Raw genomic sequence first — 18,436 nt, 5'->3', positions numbered from 1 at the left:
ATTAAATTCTATTTTGAATCCATGTACCTTGACCTCTAAAATAAAATCCTTGATTATTCTAATGACAAATCCATCATCTTCTACTTCCTCTAAAATCGTATATTTTCTCTAAGCTGGAAATGATATTTGAGTAGATCTTAAGGTTGAAGAAGAAAGATAGATCTTATGATTAAAGAGAAGTCGTAGATCTTAAAATGATTGATTTTGGGGGAAAAAAACACGAGTTTTCTATAAGAATATTTTAAGATATTAAATATTTTAGTTTAACTCCATTGAGTTGACACTTGGGTTTTGGATTTGAGTTGACACTATAGACATTTGAGACGAGTCGAGTTTTAAAACTATGGTGACGATAAAGTTAAAAGTTATCCTCGAGATGCAAAGTGATATTATATCTAAACCCTTTTTTCATGTGGGAAGATAAAGGGACTGTGGTCCACTATTGTGTTTTATTATATAAGATCGTATGTAGTTGTCATTAACCCCATCTTCATCTTCTTTTAGTTTCACATTTATTTGTTTCGATCTTTTTATTTTCATTATACTTGTACGTCGCTTTGCTCGATCCCTTTATTATATATATATATATATATATTTTAACAAAACTATATTTATAAAAATAAAATATATATTCTTATTATACGCTGACATTTGTGTATATTTTTTTTTTCATTTTTTTATAAAGATTTTTATGGTGTCTACGAGTATAATTGTAGGATGTCAAACTCCAACTGAACATACCACTTGGATCTCATGGAAATATTGTATTTGGTGACATCTCCTCCCTCCTCTAATTGGATGCCCCACTGGATAAAAAATCTTAGCTACTTGTTCAACATTATAAGATCAACGGGGATTATCCATCTCCATACCCATTTTATGGGTAACAATGTGCTTATGGATAGTCACGTTGGATATTCATGGTGTCCGCACTCCAATCGTGCTATTCAAAAATTGCTATCCATAAATATTTTAATATTTTTTTAATTTAACCCAAATTTTAAATGGTCTGAAATAGTAATATTTTTCAGTTAATTGTCTAAATTTTTTTTTCCCTCCAAAAAATGGAGAAGTCGTGTGAAACTAATCATTTTGGGTCATGAAAATCCTATAACCCAAAATGGGTAGTAGGATGGGTCATGTGTCGGAGACTCTTGTTTTGAATTTCACAATCCAAAATGGTAGTTAAGAGGAAATGGATAGTGGCATAGGTCACGGGTTGGAGATGCTCTAAGCAAAGGAGTTTTGATCCCACAAAGATTGAATAGAAACAACAAACTAGATAGACACCATCTCTCAATCCATGACGCTCGAGAGTCGCATCCAATAATTCTCAACTAAAGGGAAAGTGCCCCACTTATTATGGTTGGAATGCGATAATGTGTGCCTCAACTTCTAACAATGGCACAAAGGTTGTACGTGTCCTGGACAGGTACAAGGACACCGACCATGGTTTTTTAACTCGGTTTCACGTCTCGTCTCGTTCAGTTCTAATACCGAGTTGACTCGGATGATACGTGTCAAGACAATGGTTTTTAATTATTTAAAAAATCAAAAAATTTCTGAAAAAATTCAAAAATGATTCTTATTAAAAAATGAAGTCAAAAAAACATAAAATCAAAAAAAAAAAAAATAATCATAATATATACCTTTCAAAATAAATAAATTAAATATATACCTATAAAAATAAATTAATTAAATTTGAAGTTTTTCTTCAAAATCTTTTTTTTTTTTTTTTGTTCACTTGGTTAAGAAGATGAAGAAAAATCGATTTGGGTGAAAGAATATAGGGCCGAGGACTTTAACTCATTTGTCTTGTTTAACTCAGACGAGATTTTGGAAATCTCGTTTGATATGTATCGGTTAACTTGCAACTTATACATTTTTTATGAGGTCTCGTTTGTCTCGGACGAGATATTGGAAAATCTCGTTTGAGACATCTCATTTATCGCACGATACATGGTCGTTTTAAATTACTTTGTGAGTTAGTCTCATTCAGCTCTGATACCGAGTTAACTCGAACGATATGTCTCGATCTCGAACAAGTTTAAAAACCATGATACCAACACTAAAATACATGGATAAGTCTTGGTAGGCAATCATAATTGGTCGAAATTATTGATTTCAACCATCAACTTCATTATATAGAGAAAGAACAGTGTTGCTTAGTTATCTAAAGGGGAAAAATAAATAATAAGGAGTTTTTTTTTTTTTTTTTTCTTCTATATAATTATTACCTAATTTGATTGTATGTGTAGAAGATATAATGCATTACCACCATCATATCAAGTTTTTAGGAATCTCCAATGGGATAACTAGCAACCATCAACTAGACCTATGTAATGGGAAGTATTTAGCTCAAGATTAAAGAGCCCAACTACGTTGAAAGGGATGAGTTTTTGCCTCTAGGGACCTTGGACGCTGAAATGTCATATTGCAAGAGCTAGTCAATAAGTGATTGGGATTTGAAAACAATACATAGGGAATGCCAAATCTATTCGTACTTGATGATGTTGCGAAAAATAACAAATATGATTACCGAAAATAAGGAAAGGAGATAATGGTACGTCAATAGTAGACACGTTAACAAACTTTTTTCTAAAAAGCTTTAGGATAAACCTATATAAGTATAGACATAACCTTACTTGAATTATTATTAGAGTTATGATTTTCTGACTCCCCCTTTGATACACGCCCCCAAACGTGGCATGTGCTAGAATCATAATTATTTTCGGGGGATACACAATTAGACGTATGTATACGTCAAGTAGCGTACGAGAGTGTGTGTTAGGGGGGTGTCATAAAATTATAATTAATATTTTTAAAGTATTCCAAGTAAAATTTAATTACAAATCTAACTTAAACATCAAAGTTTCTTTTGCAAATAAGTCGTGCTGGGGTGACATTGGGATTTATTACGACTCTCACATTTTTATCATGGGGTGCACACAAAACCATAGACACATTTTCTATAGATACGATTAAAAAGCATCTCCACCTCCACTTCAGAAATGTGAGAATCACTGCAAATCCAATGTCGACCCCAGCATTAGTGTTTGCAAATATCACACAAACGCCCAGAGACCCAAAATTTTATTGGGTCAGAAGTACAGTTGATTTGTCGAATTAATGGAAAAATCCTCCATATCGACCCTACACTGCAGGAGTTCTAAGAGGTTGCGGAGGGGTTAATAATTTAGGATTTGGGCCCCTAACAAAGTTACAAAATAAAGTTAGTTCTTCTGACGTCTGAGAGGGACTTGAGGAAAATATACAGTTTCCAAGGTTACAATGTCCCATTCAAATCTTGCACCTCACACGGAGTCATCATAGTAGCCCTTAAGAGATATGTTAATCACGTGCAAACGCACGTGCCACCTTCTCTAACAGTCTCAGTGACTGCGACCAGGCTAATCTAGACAGAGAGATTTGCTGCTAGCTGTTAAATCAACATAAAACAGCCACGTGTCAAATTAAAGGCAGCATTTAATTAACATCAAGCAAACAACACACTTAAACCTAATAATCCCACGCACCCTTCAGGCACAGCCGCCCCAGCTCATTTTATCCTTTCGCACGAGGGGGTTGTGCGTACGTTAAGCTATTCGCACCCCACGAACATCTTAACATAAACTCAAAGGCACTGCTTTTTAAGCGACATCTATCCACGCGCCATGTTATCATTCGTACACGTGTAGAATTAGTACGATCTTCCCTCCATTCTTACTTTATCGCCTACCTCTCCACTCACCACCATGCCCTTTTTACAAGTCTTCGATTTCTAGGGTTTCTGGTTTAGCTCTCTTTCAGATTTACAGAGCGAACGAGAGAGAAACCATGGGGTCGGTCGCCATTACAGGCGAGGAGATGTTCCAGAGCTTCGATGACTTTCAGAGGCAAACATCTCTCATGACGAGCTGTACTTTGTTGTGGAAAGAGTTATCAGATCACTTCTCTTCGTTAGAGCAAGTTCTCCAGAAGAAATCCGAGGCTTTAAAGATGAAAATCCAAACCCTAGATCACAAAACCAAGGAAACCCTCGATGTTCTTGAGAAGCGAGACGTTACGATCGATCGAAACGTGGAGATTGCGCTTGTTAAAGTGGAAGAACGCAAGGAAGCTGCTTTGATCGCTCTTGAGAAAGGCGAGGAGGAGGAATTAGCCGACAGTGAGGAAGGATTGTTGTTAAAGTTGAGATCTTTTTGTACCAAGATGGATTCTGCTGGTTTCTGGAAGTTCGTGATCGCTAGGAAGAAAGAATTGGATCTGCTTCGATCTCAGATCCCTCTGGCTTTGGCGGATTGTATCGATCCGGCTAAATTTGTTCTGGAAGCGATTTCGTTTGTCTTTCCAGTCGATAAGAGGGATGAGAAGAGTGAGCGATCGAATGATTTAGGGTGGGCTTGTGTGCTGGTTCTGGAATCTCTTATTCCAGTTGTAATGGATCCAGTTCTTGGGAATTCTCGGCCTTTGGTGACTCCAAGGATGAAGGAACGAGCGAAGGAAATTGCAGATGCTTGGAAGGAGAGTTTGGATCAGCGTGGAGGAATTGAGAATGTGAAGACGCCGGATGTGCACACATTTCTGCAGCACTTGATTACTTTTGGGATTGTTTCGAAGGAGGATGCGAATTTGTATAGGAAGCTTGTGGTCGGTTCTGCTTGGCGGAAGCAGATGCCGAAGCTTGCAGTTTCGCTTGGTTTAGGTGATAAAATGGAAGGTATGGTGTTGGTTTCAATTTCTTTCTGTTAATGTTTTCTGTAATTTATATTATTTTCTCTGAATAAGTTCATGCTATAGGTTTTGTTGGAAAGTTTCTTCCATGTCAGACCTCAATGTTATGTTTTAAGTTTGAAGTAGATTTTGATTTAGGTACCTGGAAGAATTGTAGGTAGTAAGTGATAAAATTACACTTGAAGACATAAGTAGAAATCTCAATATTCATCATGAGTTTTATAAAATTTTCCAATAATGACTAAAATATTCATAATTTCCTTCAATCTGTCAACATATGTTTGATGTCGAAAGCATCACACTCTCCACAAACGCCTTGAAATGTTTGTTGTAGATATCAGAATAAGATTTTTGATGCATCCAACAAATTCTCAATTAGATGTCTTAAGTATAAAGTTGCCTTTAGAAGGTCGAAATGTTTGAATCTGATGGGATTTGGGAACCTTGACCTCTTTTCCTTGCATCTGCTTGATGTATCTTTAGACAAGTTTTGATATTTGGTCACTTGCCATATGATTTAAAAGGGCTACTACATTGGAATGCTTCGGAGTTATTCATGATCCATGATTTTGTCTAGAACAAATATGTAAACTTTGATTTGCTTGTACTTATTGTTCCAAGGGACCATCTAAACTTTGAGAACATATATAAGGCCAAGTGAAGGTACCAACTTTACCGAAATTAGAAATGAAGACATTCGAGAAAATGTAGGAATAGTTCTAATAGGTGAAATACTCAGAGAAAGTTAAATGAGATGGTTTGGGCATCTTCAAAGAAGGTCGTCTAAAACCCCTATTAGAAGAAATATTCAAGTTCAAGATTCTCAAAGAGTCAGAGAAAGATTCTAAAGAATGTGGATTGAGATGGTGAAAGCGGATATGAACACACTTTTAATGGCATAAGAGGCGGCTTTGGGAATGGAGGAACAAATTTTTTAGCTTTGGGATAAGGCTTTGATGTTATATGTATGTATGTAAGCAGCTAAGTAGATTAGGTTGGGATGGATGAGGTTACTCAATTTGATGTTTGTAGCTAGTAGGATTGGGAAATGATGGAGGAATCTCATTGAGAATGGCTTGTTTGGTGGTGCCAACCAACAAGGCCACATCCACGAGATGGGGGACTGAAGTCTTAGTAGTTCTTGAGTAGCATCACATCATTCAACGGACAATATCTCTACAATCATAAGGTTTCTAGACCCTTAAAAAACTTTCCATTCAATTCTTCAACTATTAATGATAACAAAGAATAAATCCAATTATGGACTTTGTAGTGTTTCCTTGCTTCCGTTTTTTATGTGGTCTATGGTTTGAAGATCAAAGCCCTTTGCTTCTAGATAAATGGTCTTGTGGAGATTGATTCCTTTTGCTGTTTGTTGGGGTATTTGGGTGGGGAGAAATGGAAAATCTTTCAAAGGCAGTTCATCCCTTTAGGAGATTATCATTTGTATTATTGGGTTCCTATTTTTTTGGTGTAAGGTGTTTATTGAGTTCTAAAGTGACCTTTTTTTCTGAGAATTTTTTATTTAGATGAGCTGAGCTTTGATCTAAGAGTAGGCAAGTTTTTTCCTATTTCTTTCTTGTATTGATAGGTTTTTTTCTTGACCACCTCCTCTCTTTTATTTAATTACACTTTATATTTATCAATAAAATCAAAGACAATCCTTATAAAATCAATAAGCCAAATAAACCCTAATTCTTTGGGGGGTGCATTGATTGATTTAGTTTGGTGGGTCCATAATCAATAGGTCCTAGGATTGAACCCTACTTTGATATTGAAATTGATGCAGAATGGCAAGACCTAATCCATACAAGATGAGGAACTAGAGTCTCACAAGTTCTAGAGCAGAATCACACCACTTGAAGAATTTCTCTTAACTCCTACAGTTTCCTCATTCAAATCAAAGCAAAGAAGAAAATCCTTACAATTTCCTTATGAAACTTATTAATAAACGCCTAATAAAGTGATAGACAATCCCAATAAGATTCTAAACTAAATAAACTCAATTCTTTAGGTATAGGCTCATTGATTTCACTTAGGGATGATCCCATTGCAACAATTTTCTTGGTTTCGATCAACGCTACATAATTTAGTTTGTTAAAAACTTTATGAATTGTTTCCTGAGAAGTGTCTTCAGCGCTCCAAATTGTAGAAATGCATTTTAAATTCTCTTTTGTGAAGGAAGTCCCAAGATTAAAATTATTGACTTTGGGAATGATGTAAATGTGATTGTCATAGGTGGTAATAGTGGTCGCTATTAAAAACAATGCAATGCAACTTTGAGGTCGTGGTTCAAGCCCAACTTACCCACTCAAAAAAATAAAATAAAATGGTAACTATTAAACCGATTTGGGGACTTTGGATATTGGGAGAGCAAAGATAACTATTGATGGTTGCTTCTTAGGCAATCTCTACCATTTTGTATTTGCTTTACTTACTTGAGCACAACAAGTATTTTGTTTAATCAATATAACATAAACAACCATGTCTGCCTATTAAAACATAGACACTTATATTTGAATGTAGATGGACATTGTGTATAGCTGTCACAATTCATTTATAATTCAAGTAGCTGTTACAAGCTCGACTATGTGGAAGTTTAGCCTTGTATTGCCAATCTCAACAACAGATGGAGGGTTTTATCAGGTTGTAAGCTTTTGCTAGTTCTTTTAGCATATCGTTTCAAAAATCAAATGGAAGTTCAACAGTCATGTGGCCTGGACGCAAATAGATGGGATAAAGCACTGATGATGACGATATAGTCATTGGGGCAATGTTTCCGATCCATATGTTATAAATTATGCATTATTGATGATACCCATTGATTTGTGGGTTTCACAGGTCTTGTCAAATTCATCTAATCAGTGGACGCCTTCTTTTTAATCTGCCCAACTTCTGAGATACGTTGGATTGAAAATGAGAGATGACAAATAGGGCTGTTCAGGTGTCCCTCATGTACATTTTTCTTTTCTGGATATGCATCACCATGAAGATTTATCCATGGATTGGCAGTAAATTCTGACATGTCATGGGACTCTGAAGCATTTCCCATGTGATGGCTATTCCATTTTATAATGAGTAACACATTGTGTGGTTGTGTAACCCATTATCATCAATACTAGTTGAATCTTTTTCTTTGTGAACAGTGCACATCTGGTTGAATTTTATTTTCCTATGCTCATGCATACAGGTTTAACAGAAGCTTACAGATCTACTCCATTACCTTTTTATCTTTCATTATTTGTTTCCTATATATGGTTGGGATGGATTGTTATGTTGTTTGAAAAGATAGCTTCTTGTGTATGTGGGTATTGCTCTATGTGCATCGTAAGTATTTAGTATTTCAGAATCCTGTAGGAATTAAGCATACTTTCTTCTCTATATGCATTTTATAAGTATTTATGGGTCCACACGATTCATTTACTGAGCTTAGCTTCTGAAATAATTACTTTTTGTATTAATGCCATATAACAATATGTGGGGTAAATATAATTTTCAAGATCTGGTAAACCTAAACTTTTGTACTGTTTTCCCTTAGAAGTGTCAAAAATGTTGCCAACTTGTTAGAAATTGGCGAATGTTGTGCATTGGAATCCTTGAAATTTTCTGTTCCTTCTTTTCTTCCCTCCCCCCTTCATTCTTAGTAAGAGTTACTTATCTTCTCCCCCCGACACACAAACTTGGGCAAAAATAAAATCTCGTGTTCTTCTTTGACGATCCTCCTATCATTATTTCTTGTTAATGTGCTATTGTTTCTTTATCATCATCACCATCAGATCGTGATTGTAGTACATATCTCAACAGAATTGATGGATTTTCTTATAGAGTTGGTACAATGCAGAATGACTAAAATTTTCCAATGGAAGTTCGTTGTCAACAATTATTCCCAGTGGATTCATTGATCTATTGTTGGCTTCAGATGAAATGAACTGGAAAGCTAGTGTTTTGTTACAATGCCAAGATGTATTTGTTTCTCTGTGAACATGTTTCAAATGTGGTAGGTGGCATAATGAAGGAAGCTTGATCTATTAATAATGGAGATTCACTTCATAGTACCGTTTATGTTGCATCGATTTTAATTTTTTTATGTGCCTGCTGTCTGCTTCTGAGGTTTAATTTGTTTGCTTTGCATTCGTGGTGGTCGACAGCTTGTAAATCATGTTGGATGATGCCTCATTGCTAGTATAACCTGTTTGATTAATCTGTACATACAAGTTGGAGGGAAATTATGTGATTTGTCTCTAGTGATGGGCTTTGTTCCATTAACAATAATGTGATATAGGGTAGGATTTCAGGTTAATGGCTTGCAATGCTGTTGTTACTTGCAGACATGATTGAAGAACTGATCAGCAAGGGACAGCAGGTTGATGCTGTACATTTTACTTATGAAGTTGGTCTTGTTGACAAGTTCCCCCCTGTTCCCCTGCTGAAAGCATTTCTCAAGGATTCAAAGAAGGCTGCAACTTCTATTTTGGAGGATCGCAACAATACTGGCCGTGCTGGGGTATTTCTTCATTCTTATCATCCTGAATTTTTGTTTTTTTTTTTTGTTTTGTTTTTTTTTAAACTATAACCAAGGTGTATTACTGCTTCTAAAATTTATATATGCTGTCAGATCTACTACTTCCATGGCACTGTGCTTTTCTTAGAAGAGTGCTGTGAGTACATCTTAAAAAAAAGACAAAAAAAAAATAAAAATACAAGCTTATGCTGATCTACTGAAAGTTGCATATTTAGTTCTTCTAGATTTCATTCAGGGATTCTGTTCACATTGGCATCATCCACCACTTTTACTATGTTGTTTCGTCCCATAAACCATGTCAAATTGTACATGCTACTAAAATGGCTCAGTTCTTGTCTTGGCACAAAAATGCCCTCCCCATTAAAAAGTAATAAAATGTATCGAAAAATCTATTTGCAGCTCAACCAGAAATGTCCTAACATGCTAGAATTTAAATGATCCTACATTTGTGTTTGTGAGGGTATTATGATCATCTGAAAGGTATGCGCCCCATTTAAAAAGAGAGATTTTCTTGCCTCACCAACTCTTACTAAGAGCACCTCAAGATTTGTGCAAATTTTTTCGTTGAAATTGTATGAATTGGGGTGCTTTCAGGAAAAGTTGTGGCACTGTAAAAAAGGTTGTAACTAGATGCATTTTAAGGTTGTGCATTATATTTTCCCGAAGATGCAAAAACAAAGCAAGAGATAATTACATCAATGTTTGTTGCAGCTTCTAGCTGGACGCAAAGAGCAGTCAGCACTCCGAGCTGTCATCAAGTGCATTGAGGAGTACAAACTTGAGGCTGAGTTCCCACCTGAAAGCCTCCGAAAGCGTCTCGAACAGCTAGAGAAGGCCAAGGTTGAGAAGAAAAAGCCGTCTGCAGTTCCTGCCAACAAACGAACCCGTGCCAGCAATGGAGGTCCCATGCCTCCTGCCAAGGCGGGTCGTCTTACTAATGCCTACGTATCCTCCTTCCCAGTCACAGCTCCCACATTCGTCCGTTCACCTTCTCATGCTCAATACCCAACTGGGGTTCCCACTTACGCTTACGATAGGCCCGCAGCTCCAACCATGTATGGTAGCAGGAGCCCACCAGCCATGATGTACTCTCCAGAAGAAGCCGCTCCTCCAATGCTTGCAGGGTCATACCCAGGAGCACCCTTGAATTATCCGGCGTACGGAGGATACGGCAATGGTTTAGCACCACCAGGGTATCAGCAGGCTTACTATCGATAAAAAGCTGAGATCAGTCTTTCACAGCGGGATAACTCTTCAAATCTGGTAACACTGAATCACTGATGATGACCCCAACCCTCATTTGCTTTTTTTCTAAAATGGTTTGTTTGTAATTACTAAGTACTAACCACTTATGGTAGCCGTGTGTGTGCTGTTGTGTCCCTTGTTCAAGGTGAACATGTATTTCTAATCTTGATTGAACTTGTAGTAGTAGTAGGTGATTGTGAAAATTAATCGGTTAAGGTGGTTTACTGTTGTAGACTAGGGAAACATTTGCTCTGGTAAGCTTCACTTATAGCAGATACTGTTGCATATTTATTTTGTGTTTTTGCTCATTCTTTTCACAAGAATGGGTTTCAACTGAAAAACAAATGCCAACAGTTTTGCTAGGTTGGAGTTGGGAGTCCAAGTGATTGACTACATGTAGTTTTAAAACAAGCTTTACCTAGCCCAACAGTTGATGTGGTGTGGAGCACTAGCACGTCCCACCTACTTTAAAATTCTGGCCATATTTAGCCCTTCAAAATTTAGATCTCACTTTCGATATTTATCGCCAACGAGATAAGTTTTGATCAAATCGTTTTTTTCTTTAATGATTGATAATTCTAAGATGTCTTCTTTTAGTGAGTTTGTATCCACTTCACACTCTCTCGATTGTGAGTCGTGATTCTAATATATTTACTTCCATACATTTTATTGGAATGGGTCATTATTGTTGATGCTGAATCGATCTGATAAAAGATATTACATAAGATCTTTATCAGAACCCAAATCCTGATCCAAATCCGAATATACGGGGTGGGAACTGATGATCAGAATTCATCCAATCATTAGAAGGCTCAAGTCAAAAGCTTTATTTATTTATTTATTTTTTTGTTTTTTCAAAATTAAGAAAAATATAATTTTAAATTTTAAAAATTAGATATCCAAAAGCATATAATAATTTTTAATACGTATTTATTTACTTGATTCTTTCCAGTTAATTAGAAAATCATCATGAGGTAAGTCTCTCATGATTACCCTGCCTCACAAATTATTTTGACATTTTGTTTCGCGACTTGAAAAATGTTTTCCAAAGAAATTAAATATCTTACCCAAACACATAGGATGATAATCCTCTGCTATTCTCTTTGAGTTCACCCCCACCCACAAAACTAAAAGCATAGCATTCACCATTTTAAGAGGAAATTTATTTTCTTCAAAAAATTGATTTAACATAAACAAAATTTTCTTTAAAAAAATGTTTGATTTGACATACTCTTCTAAGTAGATTGAACAATTGATAGATTTAAGTCTGCAAGTAAAAATCACAGGATACATAGTACCAAGGTAGGTAGTTGTCTTTGGACTGCTTTGGTAATTATATGGAAAGGATTGATTATTTTTGGGTCTTTCAACTTTTTATTTTAGAATGACAATGGAGGGTATCTTAATCATTCATTATCATTAATATAAAATATATAAAAAACCCAAGAGTATTTTCAATTGAAAATATCCAAATTTTATCATTTTCACAAATATATGACTTGTTTTTTTTTTTTTTTGTGTGTACTTCTACTAACTTTCAGTTTTCGATTTCTATGTGAAGGGTTTGTGGGAAGAGTCTGATTTTCGGATTCGGTTTATACTCGGCTGATGTGACAAGGGCACAGAATCATAGATTGATTTCTTCGGGATATACAAGAAAATGATCTATGGCTCTATGCCCTTGGCACGCTAGCTGGCTACAAACCGAATGAAAAAAAAATTGAGTCTAAAAATCATTGGCCTTGCGAGACACATTAATTTGGACCCCAAAAGCAATCTTAAGCATGAGATACTCACGTGACCTAGGAGGACCTTGGTCCATACGCTACATGATTGCCCTGTCAACATAACTCCTTAAATATATATAGAAGTATAGAAGTTTGACTAGCTCATCATTTGGATCGCACGTGGATTGTCAAGTTAGCCAACTAACCCGTCAGCCCTCCAAAATTCATGGGCACAAACACACACACAATTGTAAGGTCCACTTTTGTGAGAGACAAACTTCCATCCAATTAGGACAAATATCTCACTTAATCACAATTTTTGTGGGACACACTTTATTATCTTTTCTCTTCATCCCTTCAAACTTTACTAATTTAACCTACTTTATTATTATTCACCTTTTATCCTTTAACTTCAATTTTTTTTTAATAATACCCTCTTAATTTTATTTTTTTTCCCCACTTTTACCTCTTTACTCTGAAAGAATATGCATGTGCCGTAGGCTTAGGGAACTCTAGTTATATAATAAAAAAATATTTGTAAGGTCTACTTTTGTGGGGGATAAACTTTCATCCAACTAGAATAAACATCCCATCCAACTACAGTTTTTGTGGAATCATTTTATTATTTTTTCTCTTTACCCCCTCTAATTTTACCATATATATACCCGTTCGGCACCCAACCATTTACCCAACAATTTGCCCAACATGATTTGTCCTACATGGGTTAGAAGTTTTGGAATAGGCTGATTTTTGACGAGGATGATCTCTATGATGAGGAGATCATCCTCACCAAAATCAGCTCATTCCAAAACTTCTAACCCCATCAGAAATGGTTTACAAAAAATGGACGGTCCACGATTTTTCAACTTGTAAACATAGGGTTAGAAGTTTTGGAATTGGGTGATTTTTGGTAAGGATGATCTTCTAACCATAGAGATCATCCTCACAAAAAATCAGCCCATTCCAAAACTTTTAAACCATGTAGGAAAAAATATGTTGGGCAAATTGTTAGGTAAATGGTTGGGTGCTGAACATTTCCCTATATATAGGGAAATGTTCAGCACCCTAAGTTTTACCACACACTTTAACAAACGTTTTTTGTCCTACATGGGTTAGAAGTTTTGGAATGAGCTGATTTTTGGTGAGGATGATCTCTATGATTAGAAGATCATCCTCCCCAAAAATCAGCCCATTCCGAAATGTTTAGCCCCATGTTTACACGTTGAAAAATCGTGGACCGTCCATTTTTTATAAATCAATTTTGATGGGGTTAGAAGTTTTGGAATGAGCTGATTTTTGGTGAGGATGATCTCCTCACCATAGAGATCATCCTCACCAAAATCAGCTCATTCCGAAACTTCTAACCCATGTAAGACAAAACGCGTTTGTTAAAGTGTGTGGTAAAACTAAGGGTGGCGAACGGGACCCATATATATATATATATCATCTTTTACTCATTTTAACTCATTTGTCTCCTTTTACCTTTAACCTCAAAATTTTTTTAAAAAATATCTCAATTTTTTTTTTCGCTTTTATCCATTTAATGGGAGAACTCTAGTGTGTATACATATAGGTAGCGTTCGGAGACCTTAAGGAGAGCCAAACATTGTGCCAAACATTTTTTTAATGTATGGGTTAAAAATTTCGGAATGGGGTGATTTTTTGTGAGGATCATAGAGATCATCCTCACAAAAGATGAGTCCATTATGAAACTTCTAACCCCATCAAAAGTGGTTTACAAAAATCAGCCGGTTCATGATTCTTCAACTTGTAAACTAGGGTTAGAAGTTTCGGAATAAACTGATTTTTGGTGAGGATGATCTCTTTATCATTCTCATACAAAATCAACCCATTCTAAAACTTCTAACCCCTATTTTGAAAAATGTTTGGCTCTCTTTATGGCCTTCGAACGCTTTCCCATATAGGTGGCATTCGGAGGCCCTAAAGGGAGCCAAATATTGTACCAAACATTTTTTCAATGTATGGACGGGCAACTGGAATCCAACAAATGAAGGATATTGAGTATACAATAGATGTTAATTAAAAAGATTAATGCTAAACTGACTTGCTAAAAGTGACGTTCTTGACGTGACATGTGCACAAAATCATAGATCTTTTTCCTTATATATCATGAAGAGGAAAATCTATGGTTTTGTGCACTGCCACATCAAGAGTGTTAATAAGAGTGCCAGTTTATCGCAACTCTAATAATAATAAAAAATCTATGCTAAATTGATGAATCAATAACACGATGACATAGTAGAGAAAAGAGAGGAATCAAACTCTTCACCTCTTTACCCACGTTTAACCACATCGGCGAAACCAATAATATTTTTTTTTTCAATAAACGTAGTATCATGCAATTCCTTGTTTAGCACCATTTTTTCATAATGATAAACCTTTGTTCAAATATTACCTTTATCCTTTATTCTTTTTCTTTCTTCCTTTCTTTATTTGTGTCGTGATCCAGAGGGATCATATTTTGTGGTAGCCTTCATTGAAATGTTTTAGTGACAGTTCATTTTCAATCTCTTTGACCAGGCTTAAAAATGAAGTTTTTTTCAATTTTTTTTTCCTTTTTCCAAATCATGATTAAAACATGACCGCTGGGTTAGATTTTATTTTTCAGCATGACGTCTCAAATATTGAAATAGTACTACACGAAACTATAGGAAAAAAGTACCACATAGGATCCACTCTTTGATCTAGAGCGGTGTCTTGTTCCTATAACAACATATGGTGCGTTTTGGTTGGAGATTAAACATATTGGGCTATGTTCAATATAGAAAACGGCTTGTTTAGGAGCTGGTGCCACATTGATATTGTTCCTATTTCTATAGAAACGGGACATGATACTTGATCCTGATTATTTTTTTCTAGTTTAATTTTCAAAGTTCTTATATGATATCTTTCATGTTTTTTTAAAGAGAGTTGCTATTGGCACCTCAACTTTTACTTATAACGCCCCAATTTATTAAATTATTGGTCACACCCCAATTGAAGATGAAAACACACGATTCAAAAATTACAAAGGTTTGACTCAAATTATTATCTCCACATGGGATGTGACGTGTTGAGTTTAGTCTCACATCGGACACAAATTGCCTTGTCTCTCTCCTTATAAGGTCTTGAGCCCATGGTTTTAAAATTCGGTTTCACATCTCGTCTCGTCCATACCCGATATCGAGTTGTCCTAGACGAGTTTTCTGATATGTTTGAGACGTTTCATTCAAAAAATCAAAAAATTGAATGTGCGGTATTAAATCTTGGTAAAAAAAAGTGACTTGTGCATTTGTCGTTCAGCCCTGATACTGAGTTAACTCAGATGATACGTCTCGATCTCGGATGAGTTTTGAAACCATGCCTGAGCCTCTCCACTCATTGCCAACTGATTTTGAGTTGGACCCCTAAATTTGTCAATAAGTAAAAGTTGGGGTGCCAATAGAATCTCTCTTTATAAATACCACACAAATGGTGCAGTCCTAGTGCCACATCATGACTTATATATTAATAAATGGTTGAATGGTTGTTTTACCGTTGTGTAGTGTCATAATCAAGTCATCACCCATTTAATTCAATGGGGAAAACAAACATATCTCCATATATTTCCACACAAACAACTATACGTACCTTCACACCTTCACTTCCCGTCGCTCTTCAAAAAAGTCCAATTATACATCTAAAGAGAAGAAAAAAAATGTCTAATAATCTTGGCAAAATCTTCCATTTCTCCCCATTAAACTCTGATATCACCACTTCTCCCGACTTCGACACCATCTTCGCCTCCCAACGTTTCTTCTTCTCCTCCCCCGGCCCTTCCAATTCCATAATTAACTCTAAATACCCGTCGGAACCCGACACATTAATCTGTGGTGGCCTCCCCATTACGACTTACTCGTCTGATCCGTACAATGATTTCCGATTATCCATGCAAGAGATGGTCGAAGCGAGAGGATTAACGTCAGATGTTAGAGCTGATTGTGATTACTTGCATGAGTTGCTCTTTTACTATCTTGCACTTAATCCAAATCACACTCATAAGTTCATCGTGGCGGCTTTTTCTGATCTCATCCGCACTGTCCTTATTTCCACAAAAGGATGATAGGTGGCAGAAAATCTGACGTTCCGGCCAACGTTGGTGGTTTGTTTATATCTCACCTAAAAATCAAATAATGCTTTGACTATTTATCATTAAGTCTATAGTTTTTTTTATCTTGAATTTTAAGTCATGTGTTTTTTTTTTTTTTTTTGCTTGAGTCCTGTTTGGCTGTACTTGTATCTTTTGCTAATTTCAGTACATAACTACAATTTGGAAATTGCACTTATCTTTAGGTATTTTCCTAACCTCAAATTGCTTTTGAGATTCTCCATCCAACATCAACCATACGGTCGAGATGAAAGGAAGATAATGCATTTTTCAAGAGAGAGATTCTTGTTTTCTATGAATTAATACACGTTTTCTAGGGTCTATTAAGCTTAAGAATCCAAATTAAATATGTTCCTCCCAGTAAGAATTATCAATTGTGGTTCTTGACTCCATAGGCATGGTTGGCTTAGATGACTTTCAGCCTCCTTTTCACAGAGAAAACTTGTTGTAAGATGTCTAATATTCTTATTGGGATTCGACATCAAGAGGTAAGCGTAGTGGGCTCGGCCTGAAAGGTTTCTTTTGGGTAGATATGTATTTTCTGATAGGATTTCTTTGTGACTTAGAGAGTTACAAAAGACACATAGAGAGTAATCTTTATCATTGATAGTGGATTTTTTTACCTCCCCTTCATGGACATATAGACAATTTGTCAAATCACGTAAATCTGTATGTCCTGAGAGAGTAATCTTTATCATTGATAAAGGATTTTTCTACCTCCCCTCCATGGAGATAGACAATTTGTCGAACCAAGTAAATAGATTTATTATTTGTGTTTTCATTATTTGTTCTAAAGATGAGTAATGCCAAGTATAAGCAAAATGCACTCTCTCAATTTGTCCCCCTAACATAAAATCATTGATTGGTGATTTGTAATGTGTTACATGTGGAAATAATTGGATTCAATATTTTGTAGTGCCCCCACCAGGTTCAAAGTGGGACAAGATGCAATTGATGGTCCTTGCTTCCATGGAGAAATTAAATGCACATGCACAGGCACCATAATATTTCGTTCCTAAAATTTAAGGTATCTTTTAGGTCCCAAACGTTCGTACTTCATTTAATCGAGCAAAATTTGTAAGAATCAGTAGGCACATGGATAAAAGGACTAACTTATTGAAAAGTCTCTATTTATGTTAGGTGCCATATTTATTGATTTTGCCATATTTATTGATTGAAAAATATGGTACAAATAACAGTAAACTAAAGAGAAATAAGTCCTTAATTCCATGAGACACTCTTACTAATCTCTACCAGTCGAACCCATTACCTGCTCAGTACGACAAATCATCACGTATAACATACAGAGTTACAATCCATATATTAAACAAGACCTTATGTACGTCTGTATTTAGGTGAATTTTAATTTCTCCCAGTATAAAAGAACTTTTTGGTACTAAGTTAACGTGTTATCTAAGTGACATTTTTTGGCTCAAGGAACTCCTAAAGAAAGAATTCTCTCTTACTTACCTATTTTGATTAGCCCTGGCTGCAGCAGCCAGGGAGGCGGCCACACCGCATGGATGGCAACTTCAGGGTTGAATCCTATACACAAAATTATGTCGCACACATGCCATGACCAAGCACCCACATAAAACAAATAATGCCATGGATAAAAAGATGAAAAAACACTATTAATTAGGAATTTTGTTATAAAATCACATCATAAGTGAATATTATTTTGAAGATGCCAACTTAGGTGCTGTTTGTTAAACTGAAAAAAATAAGTGCTGAATAGCATTAAGCGCTGAAACTTATAAGCGCTGAATTTAAGTGCTGAAAAAGTTGTTTGTTTAGATGTTGAATCATGTTTGTTACACATTGCTGAAACTGATAAATTGTCTTTGTTACCCTTATAATCATATTATACATTGTTTACATGTTTCAAATACTTATTTATTATCAAACACAATAAATTATATTATTTTTTATAAAATTAAAATACAATTTATTTTTAAATAATAAATAATACTCAAATAATCTTCAATTTATAAATAATAATTTCTATTTATAAAAACCCACGAATTTCAAATTAAAAATAATAATGTCATACAAGTCACC

The 18,436-nt window shown here is 35.5% G+C and overlaps 2 protein-coding genes across 2 annotated transcripts; both read left to right on the top strand.

Moving 5' to 3' along the window:
- The first annotated feature begins 3,751 nt into the window (after positions 1–3,751).
- LOC147402280 (FRIGIDA-like protein 4a) lies at positions 3,752–10,788 on the top strand. Its single transcript, XM_086443886.1, has 3 exons — positions 3,752–4,720; positions 9,063–9,238; positions 9,968–10,788. Exons 1-3 carry the CDS (start codon positions 3,838–3,840, stop codon positions 10,472–10,474), a joined length of 1,566 nt encoding a protein of 521 aa, XP_086300012.1. The 5' UTR covers positions 3,752–3,837; the 3' UTR covers positions 10,475–10,788.
- A 5,013-nt stretch (positions 10,789–15,801) lies between these two features.
- Positions 15,802–16,455, top strand: LOC147402279 (transcription repressor OFP16-like). The gene has a single exon (XM_086441624.1). The coding sequence runs from the start codon at positions 15,806–15,808 to the stop codon at positions 16,328–16,330; it is 525 nt and encodes a 174-aa protein (XP_086297750.1). The 5' UTR covers positions 15,802–15,805; the 3' UTR covers positions 16,331–16,455.
- Positions 16,456–18,436: the final 1,981 nt, after the last annotated feature.

The sequence above is a fragment of the Akebia trifoliata genome, chromosome 5 (assembly GCF_017979445.1).
Source record: "Akebia trifoliata isolate Shusen 1 chromosome 5, ASM1797944v1, whole genome shotgun sequence".
Lineage (NCBI taxonomy): Eukaryota > Viridiplantae > Streptophyta > Magnoliopsida > Ranunculales > Lardizabalaceae > Akebia > Akebia trifoliata.
This window is presented reverse-complemented; position numbering and strand designations above follow the sequence as displayed.